General features: G+C 44.1%; 3 protein-coding genes across 3 annotated transcripts; 2 read left to right on the plus strand and 1 right to left on the minus strand.

Annotated features, from left to right (window-relative positions):
• The first annotated feature begins 1,074 nt into the window (after positions 1-1,074).
• Positions 1,075-6,317, plus strand: bbs5 (Bardet-Biedl syndrome 5). Its single transcript, XM_036545958.1, has 12 exons — positions 1,075-1,239; positions 1,756-1,838; positions 2,112-2,177; positions 2,557-2,606; positions 2,712-2,839; positions 3,121-3,256; positions 3,800-3,895; positions 4,145-4,207; positions 4,754-4,888; positions 5,468-5,551; positions 5,828-5,851; positions 6,169-6,317. The coding sequence occupies exons 1-12, from the start codon at positions 1,172-1,174 to the stop codon at positions 6,268-6,270; spliced, it is 1,035 nt and encodes a 344-aa protein (XP_036401851.1). The 5' UTR covers positions 1,075-1,171; the 3' UTR covers positions 6,271-6,317.
• Positions 6,318-7,489: 1,172 nt separating this feature from the next.
• klhl41a (kelch-like family member 41a) lies at positions 7,490-12,281 on the plus strand. The gene is made up of 6 exons (XM_036545205.1): positions 7,490-8,809; positions 9,039-9,196; positions 9,345-9,452; positions 10,331-10,516; positions 11,087-11,233; positions 11,849-12,281. Exons 1-6 carry the CDS (start codon positions 7,712-7,714, stop codon positions 11,958-11,960), a joined length of 1,809 nt encoding a protein of 602 aa, XP_036401098.1. The 5' UTR covers positions 7,490-7,711; the 3' UTR covers positions 11,961-12,281.
• Positions 12,282-12,370: 89 nt separating this feature from the next.
• fastkd1 (FAST kinase domains 1) lies at positions 12,371-21,224 on the minus strand. The gene is made up of 15 exons (XM_036545204.1): positions 20,995-21,224; positions 19,847-20,366; positions 19,402-19,470; positions 19,163-19,288; positions 18,214-18,612; positions 17,564-17,674; positions 17,354-17,485; positions 16,746-17,232; positions 16,081-16,195; positions 15,473-15,601; positions 14,841-14,972; positions 14,436-14,549; positions 13,845-13,989; positions 13,513-13,627; positions 12,371-12,877 (listed from the first exon to the last, which is right to left on the minus strand). The coding sequence occupies exons 2-15, from the start codon at positions 20,191-20,193 to the stop codon at positions 12,785-12,787; spliced, it is 2,514 nt and encodes an 837-aa protein (XP_036401097.1). The 5' UTR covers positions 20,194-20,366; positions 20,995-21,224; the 3' UTR covers positions 12,371-12,784.
• Between the last annotated feature and the right edge of the window lie 197 nt (positions 21,225-21,421).

Raw genomic sequence — 21,421 nt, forward strand, 5'->3', positions numbered from 1 at the left:
TGGGCTAGGAAATTCCACCAAATTCAGAAATTTTTACTGAATGCAAAAACCACCTGTTGGGCCATGATCAGTCATGTCACCAAACAATTTGGTTTCATTTACTTACCATTTTCTTGAGCCATTGGTAGTATTACTAACATAGTTTCAGTTTCACCCAGTGAATATTTCTCAAAATAAGAGCTATAAAACTAAACTGACACTATTTTTGTAGGTTTTTAAGTTAGAACAGAATTGGTGCTGTAGTTCTTTGCGAGGCAGACGTAGACTATTGATCATGTAAGTAGTGAGATCCTGTGCAACAGAGTAATTGCTGATGTTTCTCCACAGCAGACCAACGAGGAAAGACAGAATTAAAGAATTCCACAGCTATTCACATTAATATCATTCAGATCTCTTCAAATCAATGTTATATGAATCCACATGCTTAAAAAATACTGAATAAGTAGTGCCCTCTAACTGTACATAAATGGGTATATTATTTCCTCAAATATATTTTCATGTACATTAATTTACCCACTTTAAGCTAATAAATGAACATACTTGTTCAACGATTACAGCTTGGTGCTCTGCAGTTACTCACTCTGAAGCCATTTGTTTGAGACAAAAATAATTTTGTGTATTTGAACATGTCAAAGTGTATTTTATTTTGTGTTTTAGGTTTGCTATGGATTGTTTTGTACTTTGGTTTTTATAAATAAAAATGGATTTGATGTGTTTGAGTTGAATTATTTATTTTTATTTTTTATTTTTCCTGGATTACAGTAGAAGATATTACACAAAGGTAATGCACGAAAATAAAATATAATCTAAAGTCATATGAAATACACAATAGTACAAGATCTCTGTACTCTGTAATTCATTAGGACGTGACAATGGCATGTACCTCAGCATGATTAGTGCCTGCTGAAATTGCAGGAGCAAAACCTGGAGAGATTACATTTATTTATCACATCTTCATTAGCCAGTAATTTGGGTTTCAAGATCATTGCAGTTGGGAATAAAGATTAACGAAACGCAACACGCCATCATTGCGGTGTCTTCGGCATGTTTGTTCTTTGCTGCTACCCGTAGTGATGTTGCCAGGGTGAATTAAAGCCGCGTCGGGGCTTAAGAAAATTCTCAGGTAGAAGTCCTCCATCACTCCACATATAAGCAATATTTAAAACATACGATGACCATGGCATCAGTATTGGATGCTCTGTGGGAGGACAGAGATGTTAGATTCGACATCACTCCACAGTAAGTATCAACAGGTTTGCCGTAGCAGCGACATCGTAGCTACCACAGGCGTTAGTTGTTCGTAGTATAGCTATTTTACAGGTAAAGGTTAGCTATTCAGGTTTATCCTTGTAAAATCTTTACGCAATAGTAATGCTAGCTAGCAAGTTAATTACCTAGTTAGATCTAACCTAGCAAAATGAATTTGACTAGCTATCACGACTAGCTAGTATTCTGCACGCGTAAATATAACTTGGTGAATAACATTATTAACTGCCTACAGGTCGGCTAGCTAGCATCTCAGCAATCGATTAGTTTGCTAGTCTAAGTATGTACGGATGCAAACCAGCTTGCTATCTTGTTTTGCTGTATCCAGCGAACCACTGACATTGTAGCTAATTAGCGCTACCTAATGCAGATTGTTAATTTACTTAAAGCATACCTTAGGAAGACTGCCTTGCTATCTTAGTAAAAGGTATTTACGAAAGGTAGTTAGTCTAGATTCTAGCTGCTAACCAATGTTGACTTTTCGTGGAGGCAAATGAAGACGAGACCCGGTGAGGTGCTGATTGACTGCCTGGATTCCATTGAAGATACCAAAGGAAACAACGGGGACAGAGGTAAACTGATGGAAATTCAAATTGGATAATTTGATAGATAGATAATTAGCTAGTAACGAGCTAATCACCCTTTCATACGTTAGCTAATGCGTTCGTCTGCGACAGTTTTGATGCCAACCAATATACTACACTGCTATGATATCACATCCAACGAAACGTGTAAAAACGAGATGCTCGAAACACGACACTCAGCTTTTTGATAGCTCGCTTGCTCAATATGTAAGTGACTGTGAATGCTCTCTTTTCCTTAACCTTCCTTATACTGTTTTGCAGGGAGGCTCCTGGTGACCAATTTAAGAATCATCTGGCACTCGCTGGCACTACCCCGAGTCAATCTTTGTAAGTTCATCTGTGAGGAACAAGCCATGTGGCAAAACCTTTTGTGCCTAGTATTATTTTCCCAACACTTCTTTCAAGAAAGAAAGACCCCCAGATACATACAAATCCCGGTACTCTAAACAAAAATCTGAGATTTACGCAGATTCGTACAACTTCTAATTCGAGGGGATACAGTTAGTTCAAAACACTTTGTGCAGTTCTTCTCCACTTGTTAACACTCAGAGTTACCACCAGTCTGATCCCCTACGCAATTAAAGAGCAGAGTTGCTCTCTGCTGGATATGGATTTGTTACTGTGTCTCTCGGGGAATTAATGTGTCAATACATCTTTTTGCAGGATGTGCTTTAGGTAATGCTTATCATTATCATCTCTCTTGCAGCTGTGGGATACAATTCGATCATCAACATCACAACAAGGACTGCAAACTCTGTAAGCACACGTAAAGCCCCGTTTTATTCAAGTGGGACTTAAAAGATGACAATGTCTTGTGGTTTCTTTCCTGTATTTGAATTGTTTTGATGCTTTCTGTTTCAGAAACTGAGGGGGCAGACTGAGGCATTGTACATTTTGACCAAATGCCTCAATACCAGATTTGAATTCATATTCACCAATGTGGTTCCCGGAAGCCCAAGACTGTTCACATCCGTCATCGCAGTCCACAGGTATGCAGGTTGTTTCATTTAAGGCAACCACCATTCACTGTTGTCTTTCCCATGTGACTTCAGATGGTTAACTCACCTGTGAGATTATGCTTGAGTGTAACTTATTACGCTTAACAAAGTAGACAGGTCTGGTTAAATTTTCTTAAAATGACACATGCTTTTGGGGAAAGGAATATGATGTGTGAGTTCATGCTGTGTTCATGTGCATCTTTCAAGTGGCTTTCGATACAAGCGTCTGCTAAGCAAAATGTAATGTTGTGGTGTTTATCCTTTCCTTGCAGAGCGTATGAAACCTCCAAAATGTACCGTGACCTGAAATTAAGAGCGGCTCTTATTCACAACAAGCAGCTGAGACTCTTACCACAAGAGCAAGTGTATGACAAAATTAATGGAGTGTGGAATCTGTCCAGTGACCAGGTATTATGGTTCTAATAAAACTGTTCTATAATTGAACCACATGCAACACTATACAAATGTTTATGTATATATTAATGAGTCCATACACCCTGGAAACCAAATACACAATCATGCAAGAATGAGACTAGGCAGTAGTCCATTGAAATAGACCTTTGGCTTATTTGAGGAGTGAAGTACTTTTCCTCTCTCCTCTGGGACACTGTGATTGACATCTTTTCTGGTAATATTAGTGAAGAGATCTGTCTCTTTAATGCTCTGACTGTTCCTACACTCTTACTTAAATTACATGCAAGATACCCCACCCTTCCCTATTGGTTAGGCCTGGTTTATTTTTGGTTACTATCATGACAGGTATTTACTGCTACCTAATCCGAAATACTGCCAGCCTTGTGCCAGATGTAAAAAGCTTTACGTGTTTCTGTAGGCATAAAAAGTTTATTTGGTTGTGGCTGGAGGAAGCAGCCCTAGAATTTAGGGTCACTTGTTCATTGAGTTGTTGGTTTGACTGACGGGTGAAAATGATCTTTGTCTTGTCTCCCGCAGGGTAACCTAGGAACATTCTTTATCACCAATGTGCGAATCGTGTGGCATGCCAACATGAACGAGAGCTTCAATGTCAGCATACCTTACCTCCAGATTGTACGTATGAACAATAATATTTAACACACTGAATGTTACAGTGTGCTGTTATCTGTTGATTTATGAAGGAATGGCCCATGACTCATCATACATATTCAACATTCTATTTTGAAATTTGTTAGTCGAATTTTATTCTTTGATCATTGTATCTGCATTGCATTTTTACATTAAATGATGGTATGATATACATGATTATTGAAATGGTTAAACAGTGTTTGGACTTACCTACCTCTTTTTATTTTTCATAAGCGCTCCATCAGAATAAGAGACTCAAAGTTTGGTCTGGCACTGGTGATAGAAAGTTCTCAGCAGGTAATTCTGATAACATTTCCGATGCCTATGTAAATGTGTAAATGCATATTATGGTTTGACTGTTGGCAATACACTTGAAGCAGACTGGCCTCAGATCTGTTACGTTTCTTCAATGACTGTATAAACCCAAGGTAGCCTCCATACCGGACAGCAAATGGTCCAGCTTTTGTAGCTTACTACAATGGAGCAGTGTCATGAAGTAAAAAATAATACCAATACTTTCTCAACGTGTTTTTACAAGTTTGTTTTAAATGTAATGAGACATTTCTGCGTTGTGAGCTATGGTCCTGCAGGGAAAAGTGGTCATTTGAAATAAATATTCTCGGGGATATTGAAAGAAGTGATGAAATGAACTATAGCATGCAGATCAATAGCATGCTAGGTAACAAATAAAATGGTTTCAAAAATCAATGTACTGTGGAGCTTAGCTAATGTCACACACAGTTCTGTTCACATCCTATGTTGAGGAGCGGTGTTTGTAGTTGAATGGTGCATTTCATGTACCATTTCATGTTGTTTTTTTTTTTATATTCTTAACCTTCCCAGACAGGAGGATATGTGCTTGGCTTCAAGATTGACCCTATGGAGAAACTGCAGGATGCAGTGAAAGAGATTAACTCACTGCACAAAGTCTACTCTGCAAGTCCCATCTTTGGAGTGGACTACGAGATGGAGGAGAAGGTGTGTCTTGTTTTAAAGAGACGATAAGAACTCACTGGTTATCAGCTGCCCCAGCCTGAGCAATGTCTTTCTCACCCCTCTAAATATCCCATAATCTTAAAACTGTATTTCTAGTGTGTCTTGTGATAGGAGTATAACAATGTAAATAAAGATAAAATTGATTAATTCCCATTACAGTAACTTCATTACTTTCTTTTTCAAAGGCACTTATTCTGAAATCAGCACTTGCTTCTCCACATTCTGGTTAGACAAATTTACTTATTTCCAAATGTCAACCCAGCAAGGGTTTTACTTTACATTACTGTAATTTAGTTGACGCTCTTAATCCAGAGTGACTTGCATTCGTTACAGTTTTTACATGTTTTTCTATTTATACCGTTGGATATTTTCTGAGGCAATGTTTACCTTCAGGCCCAAGGGTACAGCAGCAGTGCCCCTGCAGGGAATTGAACCGGCAACCTTTTGGTTATGAGCCCTGCTCCTTACCACTACCCCATACTGCCACACATGTGGGGTTTGATTTGAGAACGCTAGTGGGGTTGCATTATTAGCACTGATTATGTCCTGCTGTAATTCCAGCCCCAGCCACTGGAGGAGCTGACGGTGGAGCAGCCCCCTGACGATGTGGAGATCGAGCCTGACGAGCAGACCGATGCTTTCACAGTGAGTGTTTAGCGTCAAAGCTATGAGTGGCCTCACGATGTCAGAGGGAAGCTCTCCTCTCCATCAGGGGACCTCTGTTTGTTTTTCACACTCTTAAAAATAGCAGCTGGCTAAAGCATTGTGCCACAGTGTACCGTAAACAAACTGGTGTTGCCTGGCTTTTCACCTGTTCGTGAAGTCAGGTGTTTTGTTTTTTTGTCTTTTTCTCACAAATGCATGTATTCTGGTAATTGAGCTGCACGGATCCTAAATGCTCTTTTTTGTTGTTTTTTTAAGGCATACTTTGCAGATGGAAACAAGGTAATAACCCCATATGAATTGTACAAAAGCAAATGCACGTCCAAAGGTCTTCAGGTTCATGGTGATAGTCAAAAATGACAATAAATTGAAATGAAACAATACTCATATGCTGCTGTAGAGCTCCCAAAACGAGTAGTTATATTAACATGGATGGATGTTTTTGTCTTTCTCACTTATAATATTTAGGGAACTATACATCAGTGTGCATATTGTATCATTTATTGTAGTGATCCCATATGATGCTTTTCACATCACTTGAGAAATATTGTCCTCCAGTCATGTGACTTTTAAAATATATTTTTCTTTCTCTTTCAAAGCAACAAGACCGGGAGCCAGTGTACTCTGAGGAGCTTGGTTTAGCTATCGAAAAACTAAAAGACGGCTTTACTCTTCAAGGGCTTTGGGAAGTTATGGCTTAAGAAATATCCGACTTGCTGTTGTCACAAGGGTTTTCTGACGTCTGAATAGCGTGAATTAAGAAGGTTGATATTTATAGTTGTTTATAAATGTACAAAGTATTTTAGTATCTTTATATCTTAGTGATATAATATTTACATATAAACTAATGATGTGTAAACTTGCAGAATGTCAGAGGAGAACTTTCAGTTGAGAGAATAGTTATGTTTTAAATAGAAAGCTTGTATATTTTGCTCTATATAGAAATTGTACATGTACAGCGTATGCGTAGAATTCTGTGGTTATTTTTGAAGCATTAAATGACAAGAAGATTGAACAAGTAATGATGTTTGTTGTTGTTTCTGTTGAAGTCTAAAAAATTCTCCAATTTTTTTTTTGTAAATGACAAACAGGTGAATGATTATTTTTGTACATACAGGGAAAACTGACTCATTTGTTTGGTTTGGAGCTCTGTGATCCCACATGAACAATGAGCCAATGGCTATTTACAAATGTGTCAGAGGAGCTGATGTATTTTACAAATGGGTGAAGGGGTCTTACCGTCACCTGTTGCAGCAGCTGGTCTTTGACCCCTTTCCACTAGGAAGGCCAATCTCTGGGGAAATGCTATCATTTAAATATTAGTTTCATCTTCTGAAGTGGGGGGGATATGAATTAACCGATGAGTAATGAGACATGCTGACCTCTCTTCTGGAGTGATCTGGGGAGCAAATTGTTCCTGGGATGTCATTGCTGCTTTGAGATATGTGGTGGTGTCAAAGGAAGCTCCCCCCGCCCCCACACCCACCTCCACATCCAATCTCTCACACCCACCCCCTCACTCCCATTCCTCTCACTCCTGTCTTACACACAAAGTTATTCACTGATCTTACAACATTTTATCCCTAGTCCTTTCACATCTTTTATATACTGATTTTAAACAAAGACAGCTTGCATTCTTTCTGTGTCTTTTTATAACATTGAAAAAGGTGTATTCAGATATGGAGGAAATGCATGTAAACAATGATTTATGACAAATAACTAAATATTCAGTAAGTGTGGCCACTAACTAGCCAGTCAGGACTGACACTGACTACCTGGCAACAACTATATGCCAGGCAGTGAGAAGAAAGAATCTACACATCTATGGTTACTTTATTACTTGCTTCATCTGCTGGCAGCCATGCATTACTGGTTTAGCTAAATACCCACAGTGCCCAAGGCTCACAGTTGCTTCTTTCAGTCTGTGACAGCTGCATGAGCCAAGGACTATCTTTCCGATTCGGCTAACCTGAATTCCTGCTGGCTGGGGTGGGGCGCTATATTTAGAGGCACAGGATTATATTGCAGGGGCTTCAGGCTGGGCTCTCTACATTGCTCAGCCCTTTCCTGCCAGAACCGTGAGCCAGATAAGAAGTGCGGTCCCCCTGTCTCCCCTCCACCCGGACACACACTTCCTCCGCAATGGATCTGAAAAGCATGAAGGAAGACCTGCGGCTCTACCAGAGCACCCTGCTCCAGGACGGCCTGAAGGAGCTCCTGAATGAGAACAGGTTTGTGGACTGCACCCTCAAAGTGGAGGACCGCAGCTTGCCCTGCCACAGGCTCATCATGGCTGCCTGCAGCCCCTACTTCAGGGAGCTCTTCTTCTCTGACGACGGGAAAGAGGAGGAGGGAAACCAGGAGATTGTCCTGGAGAACGTGGACCCCGCGACCATGGAAATGATCGTTAACTACCTGTACTCGGCGGAGATCGACCTCACCGACGAGAACGTCCAGGACGTGTTTGCCGTGGCCAACCGCTTTCAGATCCCCTCCGTGTTCACGGTGTGTGTGAACTACCTGCAGAGGAAGCTCTCCCTGTCCAACTGCCTGGCCATATTCCGGTTGGGGCTGGTCCTCAACTGCCCTCGGCTGGCAGTGGCTGCCCGGGACTATATCGCTGACCGCTTCGAGACCCTGGCCAAGGAGGAGGACTTCCTCCAGCTGGGTCCCCACGAGCTCTTTGCCCTCATCGGCGGGGATTCCCTGAATGTGGAGAAGGAGGAGGTGGTGTTCGAGGCTCTGATGAAGTGGGTCCGCTGCGACAAGGAGCAGCGGGCCAAGACCCTGAGCGACGCCTTCGAATGCATCCGCTTCCGCCTGCTCCCAGAGAAGTACTTCAAGGAGAAGGTGGAGAAGGACGACATCATCAAGGCCGACCCAGAGCTCATGAAGAAGGTCCAGGTCATCAAGGACGCCTTTGCCGGGAAGCTCCCCGAGAAGACCAAGAAGAAGGGCGAGTCCGGGGAGGAGGGAGAGGGCGAGGACTTGCTGCCCGGCTACCTGAACGACAACCGCAGGCACGGTATGTACACCAAGGACCTGATCCTGATGATCAACGACACGGCTGCGGTGGCTTATGACGCCAACGAGAATGAGTGCTTCCTGGCCTCCATGGCCGAACAGATCCCACGGAACCACGTCAGCCTGACCTCGAAGAAAAACGAGCTCTATGTCCTCGGGGGCTTGTTTGTGGATGACGAAAACAAAGAAGCCCCATTGCAGTGCTACTTCTACCAGGTAACCAACCATACCTCTTTTATTTCATTTCAGTTAAGGATGATATGCTCCATTCAGTTTCTGTAGGTTGGAAATCTTATATTTTTAAAATCTTAATAATATGCTGTAGAGGCTCATTTCTCTCTGATACTAACTAGATAGTTACTAACTATCTTGGAACAGAGTGAAATTTGGACTGTGTGGAGTCCAAACAAGTCTTCTTGACCTTAACTATGTGTTCCTGTTGCAGCTGGATAGTCTAGGCTCTGATTGGATCGCCCTCCCTCCCATGCCATCCCCCAGATGTCTGTTCGGTATGGGAGAGTACGAAAACCTCCTCTTCGCAGTGGCTGGAAAAGACCTCCAAACTGACGAGTCGCTGGAATCTGTCATGTGTTATGACATTGGGTAAGCGAGAAACACCATGCAGCACAACACATCCGCTCAGCGCTTGGCAGGGGATAACCTGGATGTCATCCCTGATCTGAGGAACTTACTTCCCCTTTGAGGCGTGGCTGTAACCGTGTGTTGTCACTTCCGTCCGTGTGTCCCACAGAAAAATGAAGTGGAACGAGACCAAAAAGCTGCCGTTGCGGCTCCACGGGCACTGCGTGGTCTCCCAGTATGGGCTCGTGTACTGCATCGGTGGAAAGACAGATGACAAGTAAGGCCCCTGTGTGAGCATATGGTCAAACTTCCAGCTGTCTGTGCCTTGTCAGTCTGCAAGCTGAGGCTTGTGCTGGGTATTCTTGGCTCTGTTGGCATTACGTAATGCACAGAACCACATAAATCTTGGAAAAAAAAACACATATTCAGGCATGCTGGGAGGTTTACATGCTTTTCTGTCCTTTATACCGGTGTGTTTCTTAGTACTGGTTCTGATGGACATCTGTACTTACTGCTATTAGTTCTAGATGGGCTACAAGGATTAGGTCCAACTAAGGTTTTAACTGGACACTACTTTCAATTTAACCTCACTTGAGAGTTATTGACTGTAAATCCATTGTGAAAGAAAAAGAAGTCAGAGATGTACTGGTGCTACTAAAAGAATAGAAGTGAAGGTACTCCTTTTTTAACATTTTTAACACTGGCTGTGAAAACCAATTAGCATTCCTAGTTGCTTAAGCTTAATTAAGTGTTGTAGGTCCCATAATAGTTGATCAATGCAACACAAATTAATAATCATCAATCAATTACATTGTATGTAATCTGTATTTCATTTTTAAGAGGCAAAATGAGCAAAGCCTCAATCAAGGAATACCTTTAATTTTACTTATTTTTTAGCCACATAAACCTTTTCTCACCTCCCACATCTCCCACACATTGCTTCCACAAATAGATTAGTCCGTAAAATTGTCGAAATGTCAAATAAAGATCTATAGCTCAGTCAATACTGATACAGTGAGTCAGCTGGAATCAAAGCCAGCATTCACAGCTGTCCGAGAGGAAGGGCTTTGGGCAGAACCGCTTTATACCGCAGCGTTAATGTTACAACCCTGTTGAAATATCTGTGAATTCTTCAATCTGTTCTCTGGGAAACAGCAAAGCCATCAACAAGATGTTCGCCTACAACCACAAGCAGTCGGAATGGAGGGAGCTGGCTGCTATGAAAACGCCAAGGGCAATGTTCGGAGCGGTCATTCACAACGGGAAGATCGTGGTGGTCGGAGGGGTCAATGAAGAGGGCCTCACGGCCGGGTGTGAAGTCTACGACTTTGGAACCAACAAGTATGTCATAAATCTTGTCACTTCTGTACTTCTGGACTAAAAATAACTGTGGTGCACATGAAATTATGTCATCTTATTCCAGACACTGGGCCAGTACTCTGCCTTGGCAAAGCTTACAGAATGACCATTACCTAAAAAAAACTTATCATGGATAAATTGAGTATAGGAAAGAAGTCAAATGAAGGTAATTTGCCATAAGTGCATATACCCTCTGTGAGGCTTTTTGTACCCTTAGTTTTTCTTGCCCATGAAATAAAGGCTTTTATACAATTCCCCAGTCACGATTGCCTTAGAATTTAAGGCACAATTGCCCTTCTTTTCATGTCAAGAAAGCTTCACAGGAGGTGTAGGAAACTATGGCAAATTGTCTTCATTGTATTTCTGTTCGATAGGTGTTGCATTCACTGTGGACCCTAGAGTTGATTCTCATTTTATGGGAATGATTTGTTCATGCTGAAATGATAATATCAGTTATTAGTGAAGGAAACCGCTTGACTTCCTAATGTCCCAAGTCCCATTTAGGCCAGTTAAAAGGACATTCCTGATTGGATCACATGCTTTCTGTCTCAGGTGGGAAGCCTTCCCAGAGTTCCCCCAGGAGAGGAGCTCAATCAACCTGGTCAGCAGTGGAGGCAGTTTGTATGCTGTCGGAGGCTTTGCCATGGTCCAAATGGAGAACAAAGAATGTGTCCCCACAGAGGTCACAGATGTCTGGCAGTAAGTTCTCACCTCAAAAATTCTCTGGGAGGGGTTATGTCTTGCTTATGTCACTATTACTCGTAACTGCTTCATTATTTATGTAGACTCTAAAAGAATCTAAATCTGGTGTTGTGCCATTCTCTTGCCACTGGAGAGGCCGTTTCCATTGAACAATGTCCACAAAGAGGAGAGTAATACGGTTTGCTCTATTGTCTCCTAGGTGCCCTTAGACATGTATTTTATGTCTAATACATAAAATATATTTTGAATTATCTTTTACGTATTAGAACATACATCAAAGTAACAGATAGAGTTGAGGTCAGTTCCATTTCTGCGCAGTGAATTTAGGGAATTTATTGACAATCGATTCATGAATTGAGAACTCTCCATTTTCTATGAAGATTTATTGATTAATGAATTGACTTTATTTTCCTGAATTGACAGAACTGAAATGGAATCGAGCCCAACTCTGAACAGATACCAGGCAGCGCAGGGTTTAGTTTGATTGTAGAGGTTATGGATGCGTTTTTCTGCATGCATAAAGCCCTCTTGGGGGCCCTCCCAGTTTGGGTATCCTGCTGCGTTAGTCAGCGAGAGAGCCTCAGCTAACGGGTCGCCTTCTCCTTGCTCCAGGTACGAGGAGGACAAGAAGCAGTGGAGCGGGATGCTGAGGGAGATGCGCTACGCGTCGGGGGCCACCTGCGTCTCCATGCGGCTCAACGTCACCAAGATGCCCAAACTCTAAAGGCGGGGCCTCGCGCCCGAGTCCCGGCAGACGCACCCCGCGGTCCCCGGTCCTCTTTAGGGCCGCCGCTGCCCTTCCGGATTATAAATAGGCTTTCAGCGCACAGGCAATGGTGCAGACAGATAGAGAGCCTGAGTGAGAGACAGGACTGTGAGCAGCCGTTTGCACATTCGGATTCAGCCGTTTCTGCGGCCTGTGAACAGCCGTGTAACCACCTCAGTAAATCACCACTTTGAGCTGTGTTATTTCTACTGGAATTTAGTTATACACACAATGTATTTAATTTTTTTTTGTTTTGTATAATAAACATTTGTAAACTACCCTTGTCAATTCTTTTGTAACACTTGAGATCTAAGACATGTCCACTCATGTACATGAAGGTTTTCATTTTTACAAAGCACTTGTAAAAGGGCAAGACTGGATTTACTGAACATATCAGATATAAGATCAGAACAGAGCAGATACCCACAGAACAGAAACCATACACATTAAAGCTGTTTTATTACAAACCTTTTTATTATTTGCCAAGCAACAGTAACACTTTATATATACATCCAAATGTAAAATATAGGGCATTGATATTGGCAGTCTGTGTGTGAGGTAGCTCCAGGTTCACTTAGTGACACAGCAGAAGCTATAAGGAGCACTTGATTGACTTGACCCATCCTCTCACAGCTGTTGCTAAGAGGAACCCAATAAATATGCTTATTTTAGTGCACTGATAGTGTCCCTTCTATATCATTTCCCCAAGGAACACCAGCCTTTGCTTCACTATGATAAATAACAAAAACACCTCCCTTTCTTTGAGACTTTTAATATGCACATTAGGGTAGCACTGCAAAGATCTTTTTCCTCAGGTAATCTTTCCAGGCGTCTGTAGTGGAGAGCTCCATTGAATTCCATTCAAAGTGAGGGATCTGTTTGGATGACACCACTGTTAGTAAGTGCTGGGTAAGTAACCCCCCTCATTTTCAGTGTTCCTCTCTCATCATGTGCGGTTTCCTTGACATCAGGCTGAGGCAAATTATATTTAAAATCAATGGTCAATAAGCAGGTCATTAACTTTTGTCTTGTAATGAAATATGAATCTGAAAAGTACCGAACTGCCGTTTTTTGAGCGTTAAATATGTATTAATCTGGATCTTTCACATCACATCATCAAAATCGCTCTTGTATTTGCCTGCAAATTGGAATATTTGTACTTTGCTTAAATTCATCTCTAACTGAACATTAAACCTAATTGAGAATAATGAAAAGAAATATTATCTACAGGTATGCACTTCTGAAGGGGTCTCATATGAACCAATTAGGGAACTGATAATGCGAAATGTTAAAACAATTAACTGCAAGATCACAGATGTAGGTGCCTCTAAAAATAGGATTTGAAGAATACTGTGGTGTTTATAAAGAATCCTGCCAAGCATGTTGTTGCTGGGGATCAAGAACTATTAACATGATGGGGTAAACAATTTGTAAAAAAAACAAAAAAAAAACAAAATGCCCATTATGGGATTATGGGAAAAATGAGAGTAAAAAGAAATCTTCCACCCACCTGGGTGACGTGGTACCCCAGAATCTCCAGGTGCCTCTTCCTCATCATGGCTTCTCCTTTCATGTGTCGGGAGTTCTTGCAGAAAGATCTGGAGTCTAGGAAGTCCACAGCGATGCTGGATAGATGGAAGACATGAAGACACTTCTTTAATGACCTCCTTAAAAAAACTTTGTTCAACCTCAAAGGGAACAACATTTACCTCCCTGTGGATGGTTTGCATGTAAAAAAAAACAAAACAAGTTGGAAACCACCAAATGTCTCAAAGGCTACAGTGTGGATCCATACCACCTTTCCCATTTAACCCTGTCCTGGCAGCCACTTCGGCCCCTTACCGCTGTGCCCCTGGGGGCAGCTCAGTCCTGTCCTTCTCTGCAGAGCTTGGCCACCAATGAACTTTCCCCTCCTCTGAGATGTGCAGGTGGCTGGGCTCCACGTAAGGGACCGGCTGCCCATGTCTGTCCAGCACACACTCAAAGTCTGCAGAGGCAGAGAACACGGCTGTACTCACAGGCAGCAAAACCCTCACAGGCAGCACAGTACATGTAGCCGCTTTAGTGCTTAACAAGTATGGAGGGCAGTTCTCAAGAATTTCCTTCATTATAATTTTTTTTTTTTTTTAATGTGAATTTAACTTGGAGCTTAGAACTGAGCTGTTTGAAAGAAGTTGTTAAGTATCTGGAAAGTAACTTGAAGTATTTGGTTTGATGGACAGATGTTTGGATCAACAAAGCACCGTCTCAAAAAGAGCTGTCCTAGGTGCCTTTGTGAGCCATCTCTTCAACAAGGAATTTTCCTTCGCTGCCCTTCAGATGTTTAACGCAACTAAATGGAGCACTTGCCAACTGTCACCCAAACTCATCATATTCTACGGTTCGAAGAAGGCCCCATGTGAAGGCCCGAAGAAGGCCCCATGCTTAACTCACCTACTGTATAGAAGTAAGGAGTGCGCACAGCCACTCTGGCATAATTAATCCCTCCGAGGACGTCTCCCAGCATTTTGTGAATCTGTTGCTGGATCGGACTGACGGAGCCATTGCCTATAGTCACACACAGACCATACAGTTAGAAATAAAAGAATAAACAATGGAGAATGATGTCTAACACATGCTGCCCAACTTAAACGGTAGCTGAATTGTGAATACTGAAAAATATGTTCCCAAACCTCTGTTCCCTTCTGAAATATCAATCAAATTGTCTTCGCCATAGTGCATTTTTGCAAAAGAAACTGCGCAGGAGATTTTCTAGACGTCATCCAAAAACCCGAAAACCCCCAGCCTACTGATACACTGGTCCCCAGGCTCCCCCCGGGGATGAGGTCGCTCTCTCACCCCTTCTTTGCAGCTGCTGGCAGTAGCGCTCGTGGAACCAGGGCACCTGGAACTCGGGGCACTCCAGACACACGGCCCGGTTCAGCTCCATCAGACGCAGACGGACCCGCATGTTCAGGGCATCCGGCATGGCTGTCGGAGGGAGGCGGGGCACAGGTGTCAATCACCAGGGAGGGACGGCGCTTACAACACACCCTGACCAACTCATTACAACCTTTCATTCTCTCTCCGTGTGGAGGCTGTGTCTTCTTGAACTAAACGGAATTAAATTTTGATAAATGGCAAGAGTTCCTTCACTTTTGACACAAAGAGGCGTTTCTGCTACAAGCTAGCTGGTAGTAACACAAGTGCACTGCAGCCACTTTAGGATGTTTAATGTGGCAATATTTGTTGTTGTTGTTGTGTTTAAATGTTATGTTTTTGTTATATATGTCTGTTATCTATGTGAAACCTTTGATGCCATGAGATGCAAGACCAATTTCAGAACAATCTGACAATAAAGTGAAATCTTAATCTTAATCTTAAATGCATTAAACCATGATAATTTTTTAAAAGAAAAACAGAGTTTAGGACGTGAGGAACTGACACAAAGACGTGCTTCTGTGATTACGGAAAACTCATCGTTAACTCACTCTCTAGCTGGCAGTCCAGCTTGGCCAGGAAATCCACGCTGAAGATTTCCCGGATCAGCTCTGGAGGGAAACACTCAGCCAGAGCCAGGGAGTAGGCCAACAGCACCAGCAGGTGGGGGTCAAAGGAACCTGGTGTGAGGAAGACACTTCCACTGATATCTTCATATTGGATGCCACACAATTTGTCTGACCTAAACACATATACTGTATCCCTGGGGCTCTCCAACAGAACCAAGGGTAAGTCCTGGGATGAACCAGGTATCTAGAACTCAGCCTTGTAAAGGTGCATTTTTAGTATATCCACTCAAATATTTTCCTAAGTCTGCATTAGCAAATGAAATTCTTAACATACCTTATCACACGTGCTTTATATATCCAACTTAACATTCTCCCTCTGGATTTACAAACTTAAAGCTTCTACCAGAAAACTAAATTAATTCTTTGACAAAAACAATGGAAACTAATCTGACATACCAAGTACCTCTTATAGCAGACATCTACAAAATTACGGTACAGTGAACTAGTGAGCAAGTGATAGAGAGAAATAACAGAGGTGGAGACTCAATGGTTTCTTTGTAAGGGTGTACAACCGCTACCAGAACACTTACTGATATGAGGAGTGAAGTGCTGGATACAGGTGTCGAAAAACTCATCTGCTCTCGGGGGATCGTAGTTCAGTACAGAGAAAGGTAGCAGAATGGCGTATGTTGCTGAGTGGTGTATCTGCAAAGAAATCCATTAATTGTCAGCACTGTCAGTTTCATTTAGACGTTTTCTGGATCTGTACCATTGTTCATACAGCCTTATTACATGTAATAATGTACCTTGCTTTGTAAGTGCCTCAGGGTAAGAGCGTCTGGCAAATGAGAAAATGTAATTGGTTTCGCACCTGACTGATAAGTCCCCTTCTTCCTGTCCAACTGCGTCAGGCCAATGAGGTCAAATCGAAAGCGCTAAACTGTGGAACACACCCCTGGTTGTGCTGACCTCACAAAACCTCGGTCTACACTTGCCTATCACTAAAGTTGCCTTTTGGACCATTATGACCATATGACATTACTTTTGCTAGGAAACACTCTCCACCACGATTGCCTAATTGCTTTTACGTGTTATTCATTCACACAGCTAGATACTCACTGAGGCACTTCTGGTTAAGTATCTTGCCCAAGGATTGTACCTCACCTGGGAAGTGGCCCAGCAACCTTTCAGATTACATACCCTGTTCTTCGCCACTATGCCACACCGCTGCCAGGCGTATCCCGCCTCACTGTACCTTGTCTACGTTCTCCACGGTGACGTCCGCCACGCGGTCCAGCAGCGGGGTGCAGACGTGGTTGGTCTTGGTCAGGAAGAGGGCCATCTCAGGCACGTTGGTCCAGGACACCTGCTCTCGCAGCCGGAGGAGGGTCTCCACGGTCTCCTCCAGGAGCACCTCCTCGAACCACTCCCCGGCCACGTAGCGCGTCTCCTCCAGCAGGAGGTCGAGCCGGTCGGCCTTGCGCAGGCGTTCCAGGCCGCAGCGGTTCAGCGTCTGCAGCAGCCGCACGTAGCGGCCGGGCGTGCTGTGCCGGTGGGAGGGGTCGTTGCGCGCCCACCGGGCGATGGCCCCGGCGAAGCTGTGCAGGTCGGTCAGGCTGCACTGCGGCAGCATGGCCGCCGCCCGCGCCGCCGCCGCCTCGTCCAGCCGCGGGTACGGCAGCATGGCCAGGACCCGCGTCAGCAAGGCCACCTCCGAGGGGAAGATGCTGACCTGCAGGTGACTGCGGGCGAGAGGGCGGCACACGTCAGTCCCGCCTGGGCATGGAAATGGATTCCACAGGCCTACACTGAAGGGGAACTCAGTGGAAGAGAGGACCGGGAGGTATAAGAGTCTCCACTCACCGTTCCAGGACGTTCCTCAGCTTGGCGAACAGCTCCGGGTTCTGGTAGTGCAGCAGGATCAGGGCCATCGTAACCCTGGCCACCTCCGCAGGTTTGTACACGGCCAGGTTCCTATGGATGACCGAGGCGATCCTGGAAAGAGGACAGCCGGTTTAAGGGCATGAGCCAGCAGAGGTTTTGAGAATAATGGGGAGCAGGAGACTGACTGACTTGCTTATCAGCTGCAGGTTCCTGCTCTGAATCTCCTCCAGGGTCTCTACCATGGCCAGTGTCTGCTGGGTGTTCAGATCGTCAGCCAACAGGAGTGCGGCACTTTCCAACCTGTAACGTCAAAAACTTATTATCAACGTGCCATTCTATCACACAATCCTATCACCTCCTCTATGGTACCACTCTATTTACCACTGCAATTTCTATGCAGTCATAGTGAGTCCACTGCAATGTGCGTGGAGAGACTTCTAGGTTTCAGAGATCAGGATTCGTCAGAGCCTTTAGGAAACTTACATCAAAATAAAAAGCCTCAGTGCAACTCTTTGATGGGTCTATGTAGACAAACATAAATGTATGAGGCTGTTAGGCCATTTTTGTTTTTATTTTAAACTAACAAGCAGTGGGCAGCAGTGTAGTGTAGTGGCAAGGAGCAGGGCTTGTAATCCAAAGGTTGCTGGTTCACTTCCCCACCAGGGCACTGCTGTGGTACCCTTGGGCAATGTAGTTAACCCAGAATTGCCTCAGTAAATATCCAGCTGTATAAATGGATAACTTCTAAAAACTGTAACCTATGTAAGTCGCTCTGGATAAGAGCATCTGCTAAATGACATTAATGTAATGTAATGTAACAAATGTCACTTGGCGCTAACCCGTCTCTGGTCTCCTGGCTGGCCATGGGTCCGAGGGCGGCGAAGAGCTTGGTGAAGGAGGTCGCGTCGGTGCTGGAGTCCACCAGCTCGGTCAGCCTCTGCTTGGCAGCCAGGCGGAAGTCGCAGTTGTTGAACTGCAGGGACTGATAGAGGCCGAGGATCATGCCGATGTTCTCGGCATCCAGGCTGGCTACGTTGAGCAGGAAGATGCGGTTGCACTTCTCCAGCAGGGGGCGACAGGTGTGCCTGATGTTGCGCAGAAACTGGACCACCCTCCTCGGGTTGTTGTAATGGGAGGGGTCCATGGTGTCCAGGAGGGTGTCCGCCTTCTCAAGGAGGATGTCCCGCAGGCGAGAGGAAACCAGAGGGGATACGCTGATCATCAGGGTAGAAAGGACCCTGCAGAAAATAACAAGATTGATGTTGTATCTGTGTGGCCACCTGCCTAACCCTATTGATTGCACCTTTACTTTGTCACTCTGGTTAAGAGCATAAGCCCAATTCATAAATGTAAACGTAGATTTAAAACACAGTCTAAAGATAACATGTTAGCCTTTGTGCTTTAATTTGCTACATAATTCAAAGTCATTATTCTCTTTTGTAATGCAGGAATGGACACAGCAGTTCCAAGGCAAAGCTGTCTGAGCCATTCATGGCTCTGTTTTAAGCAGGCTGGTGAACTGAGTACATCAGGCCTGCCAGTAGCTTCCACTCAGTGCACTAACTTTGAAAACCCAAAAAGGGTCAAACTGCTGTGCAGGGGGAGTGCTGTTTCTATCCCTGCATATTGCTCTTGGTCTGACGCTACTGCTCATTCAACTTCAAAGGATACACTTCTGTTCTTTTGTGCTGCATTTCGCTCTGGATAAGAGTGCATGTTAAATGAATGTAATGTAGTGTAGTGTAGTGTAATATCCTCACAGTGGTAACTGTGAGTTTGCATGGGTACCTGGCATCTTGAATTGTGTCGAGTTTCTGACTTAAAATGTCAGTTATTTGCCCCATCAAGGGACTATGCTGCAAATGCTGATCACTCAAGCACACAGAAAACTTGGACAGCAATGGCATCTGAAGACTGCAAAAAAATAAATAAAACAGGTCAGAAACGTATTTAAGACACAGTTTCGAAATGTTACCACTGCAAATAATTTCTAAACCACAACGTTAAACAAAAAAGCCAAGGCTTACCTGTCTAACCGATTCCAGGCTTCTGTAACCAGCTGCTGTACAAGAGAGTCGTGGTGTTCCACACTGAGCCTTTGGGAGAGGGAAACACACAGCTGTCCTTCAACAACACAGAAAACTGAACAAAACAGGACAGATCAGCATAGCGGTCACACAGCATGGCAGATGGCCTACTTCCTACCTGTATTTCAAACCCCACTGTATGAAACAGGAAGCACTTTACATTACACACTTAGCAGACGTCCTTAACCAGAGAGACTGTTTAGAGACAGATTATTCACTTATCCAGCTTAATATTTTCTCTAGCAGTTCAGGTTCATGGGTCCAACAGCAGGGCACCTGGGAATCCAACAGGCTTACAAGACACTGAGGCGCACTGCTTGAATCGCCTGCAAAACCCCAGGGAGAAGCGTGTCCGACCTCACGCCCTCCTCCTTCCCGCCGGTACCTGAGGACGTTGTACAGCATGTCGACCACGGTGGCGTCGTCCATGAGGGCGATCTTGTTCTCGGCCAGCACGCGGAGGGTGAGGAACTGCGGGTGGGCCCTGACCTGCTCCACCGTCCGCAGCATCTGCGGCCTCTCCTTCTGCAGCTGCCACAGCATGCTCACGGCCCGGTCCACGTGGCCCACCGACAGCTTGGCCTTGTTCTTGCCCACCACGTCGAACAGCTGGTCCTCGCTGACACAGGCGCTGAGCTGCTCCATGACCTGGTCCTGCGTCGCCGGGCGTCCGTGGAGGTGCCTGCATAGCCGGGGCCAGAGCCTCAGAGCCCGCAGCCGGAACAAAGCCATGGGGAGGTGGCCTTACTGACCTCACGTGTGAGTCGGGAGGGTGTGTGTGCAAGTCCGCATTTCAAAGAGAGAAGACACACTCCAGCTTCTCCAGCCGGCTTCAAAAGCTGAGAGGACACAGTTGCTGAGGGCACATTCCTGATGTGTGTATCCGCAGAGGGAAGTTAATGCTTCTACAGAGACAAAACAAATGGAAATACAGATGTTCCATATGGTTAATGTTAATGGCACTGAAGTTGACCAAGAAGAGAGGTAAGTGGTTAAAAATCGGATGTCAGACACCAGTAACTTTAGAAGCTGCAGTCAGGTCTATCTCAACATCACTTCACTGAAATCACTTAACGAGCCTGCAGTTGGTCTCCACAAAAGGACAAGTAACCACGATAAGCTACCACAAGAAACACGGCTTACGTCTACTCAGAAAAAAACAATAATAACCGAGGAATTTAATATTGTTTCACTAACCATGTACTTGAATTTTACTAATCAATTGAACTTTGCATGTGACAGGGGTACAGGTCTAACTTTATGGTGGAGCAAACTTAAGGTACATTAGTGAAATATTCCCACACATTGAGCTGCTGAAGTCGCTCCAATGTATCAATGAAATTCCTGCCCACTGAATTACTGAACTCACTCGAACAGCTAGCTAGCGAGCTACCGACCCACTTCACTAGCAAGCAAGCTAACCACCCATTTAAGTTCGGACAGCTCGTTCTGGTCAGTCTTCAGGGCTGCTCCCTACAAAGGTGGCGATTAGAAAACACTGTCGTGCATGTAACGGAACACACATTACATTACCTATTGTGCCGGATCTTTCGAAGCTCACTCGATTTTCTCCGTGGCCCTGCGCTGTGCAAATGTCAGTATGACTTTCATGCTGCCTCTTCTGCTAGCTACATTACAAAATCATATCCGCGCTGCTCCCCACGTGGAGACGTTACGCTCCCGATCCATTGAAAAACATTCAGAACAACAGCTGATCTAATTGGGTTGCTGAGAAATAAAACGACCTCATTTAATTTCTTTAATTTTTATTATAATGAAACATTAAACTTATACAGATCACTGTTACCCTAAACGACAACCCTTCGTGCAGAAAGTGCATTTTCTGTTTCAAAACTGCATGTGGCTAGCAAGCTAAGTAAGGGATCATCTAAAGCTTCGTACGTACTTTCACAAAATGGTACGGGATAATTGATGGTATATTGTTCGTTAGCGAAACGCG

The sequence above is a fragment of the Megalops cyprinoides genome, chromosome 14 (genome assembly GCF_013368585.1).
Source record: "Megalops cyprinoides isolate fMegCyp1 chromosome 14, fMegCyp1.pri, whole genome shotgun sequence".
Classification (NCBI taxonomy): Eukaryota; Metazoa; Chordata; class Actinopteri; order Elopiformes; family Megalopidae; genus Megalops; species Megalops cyprinoides.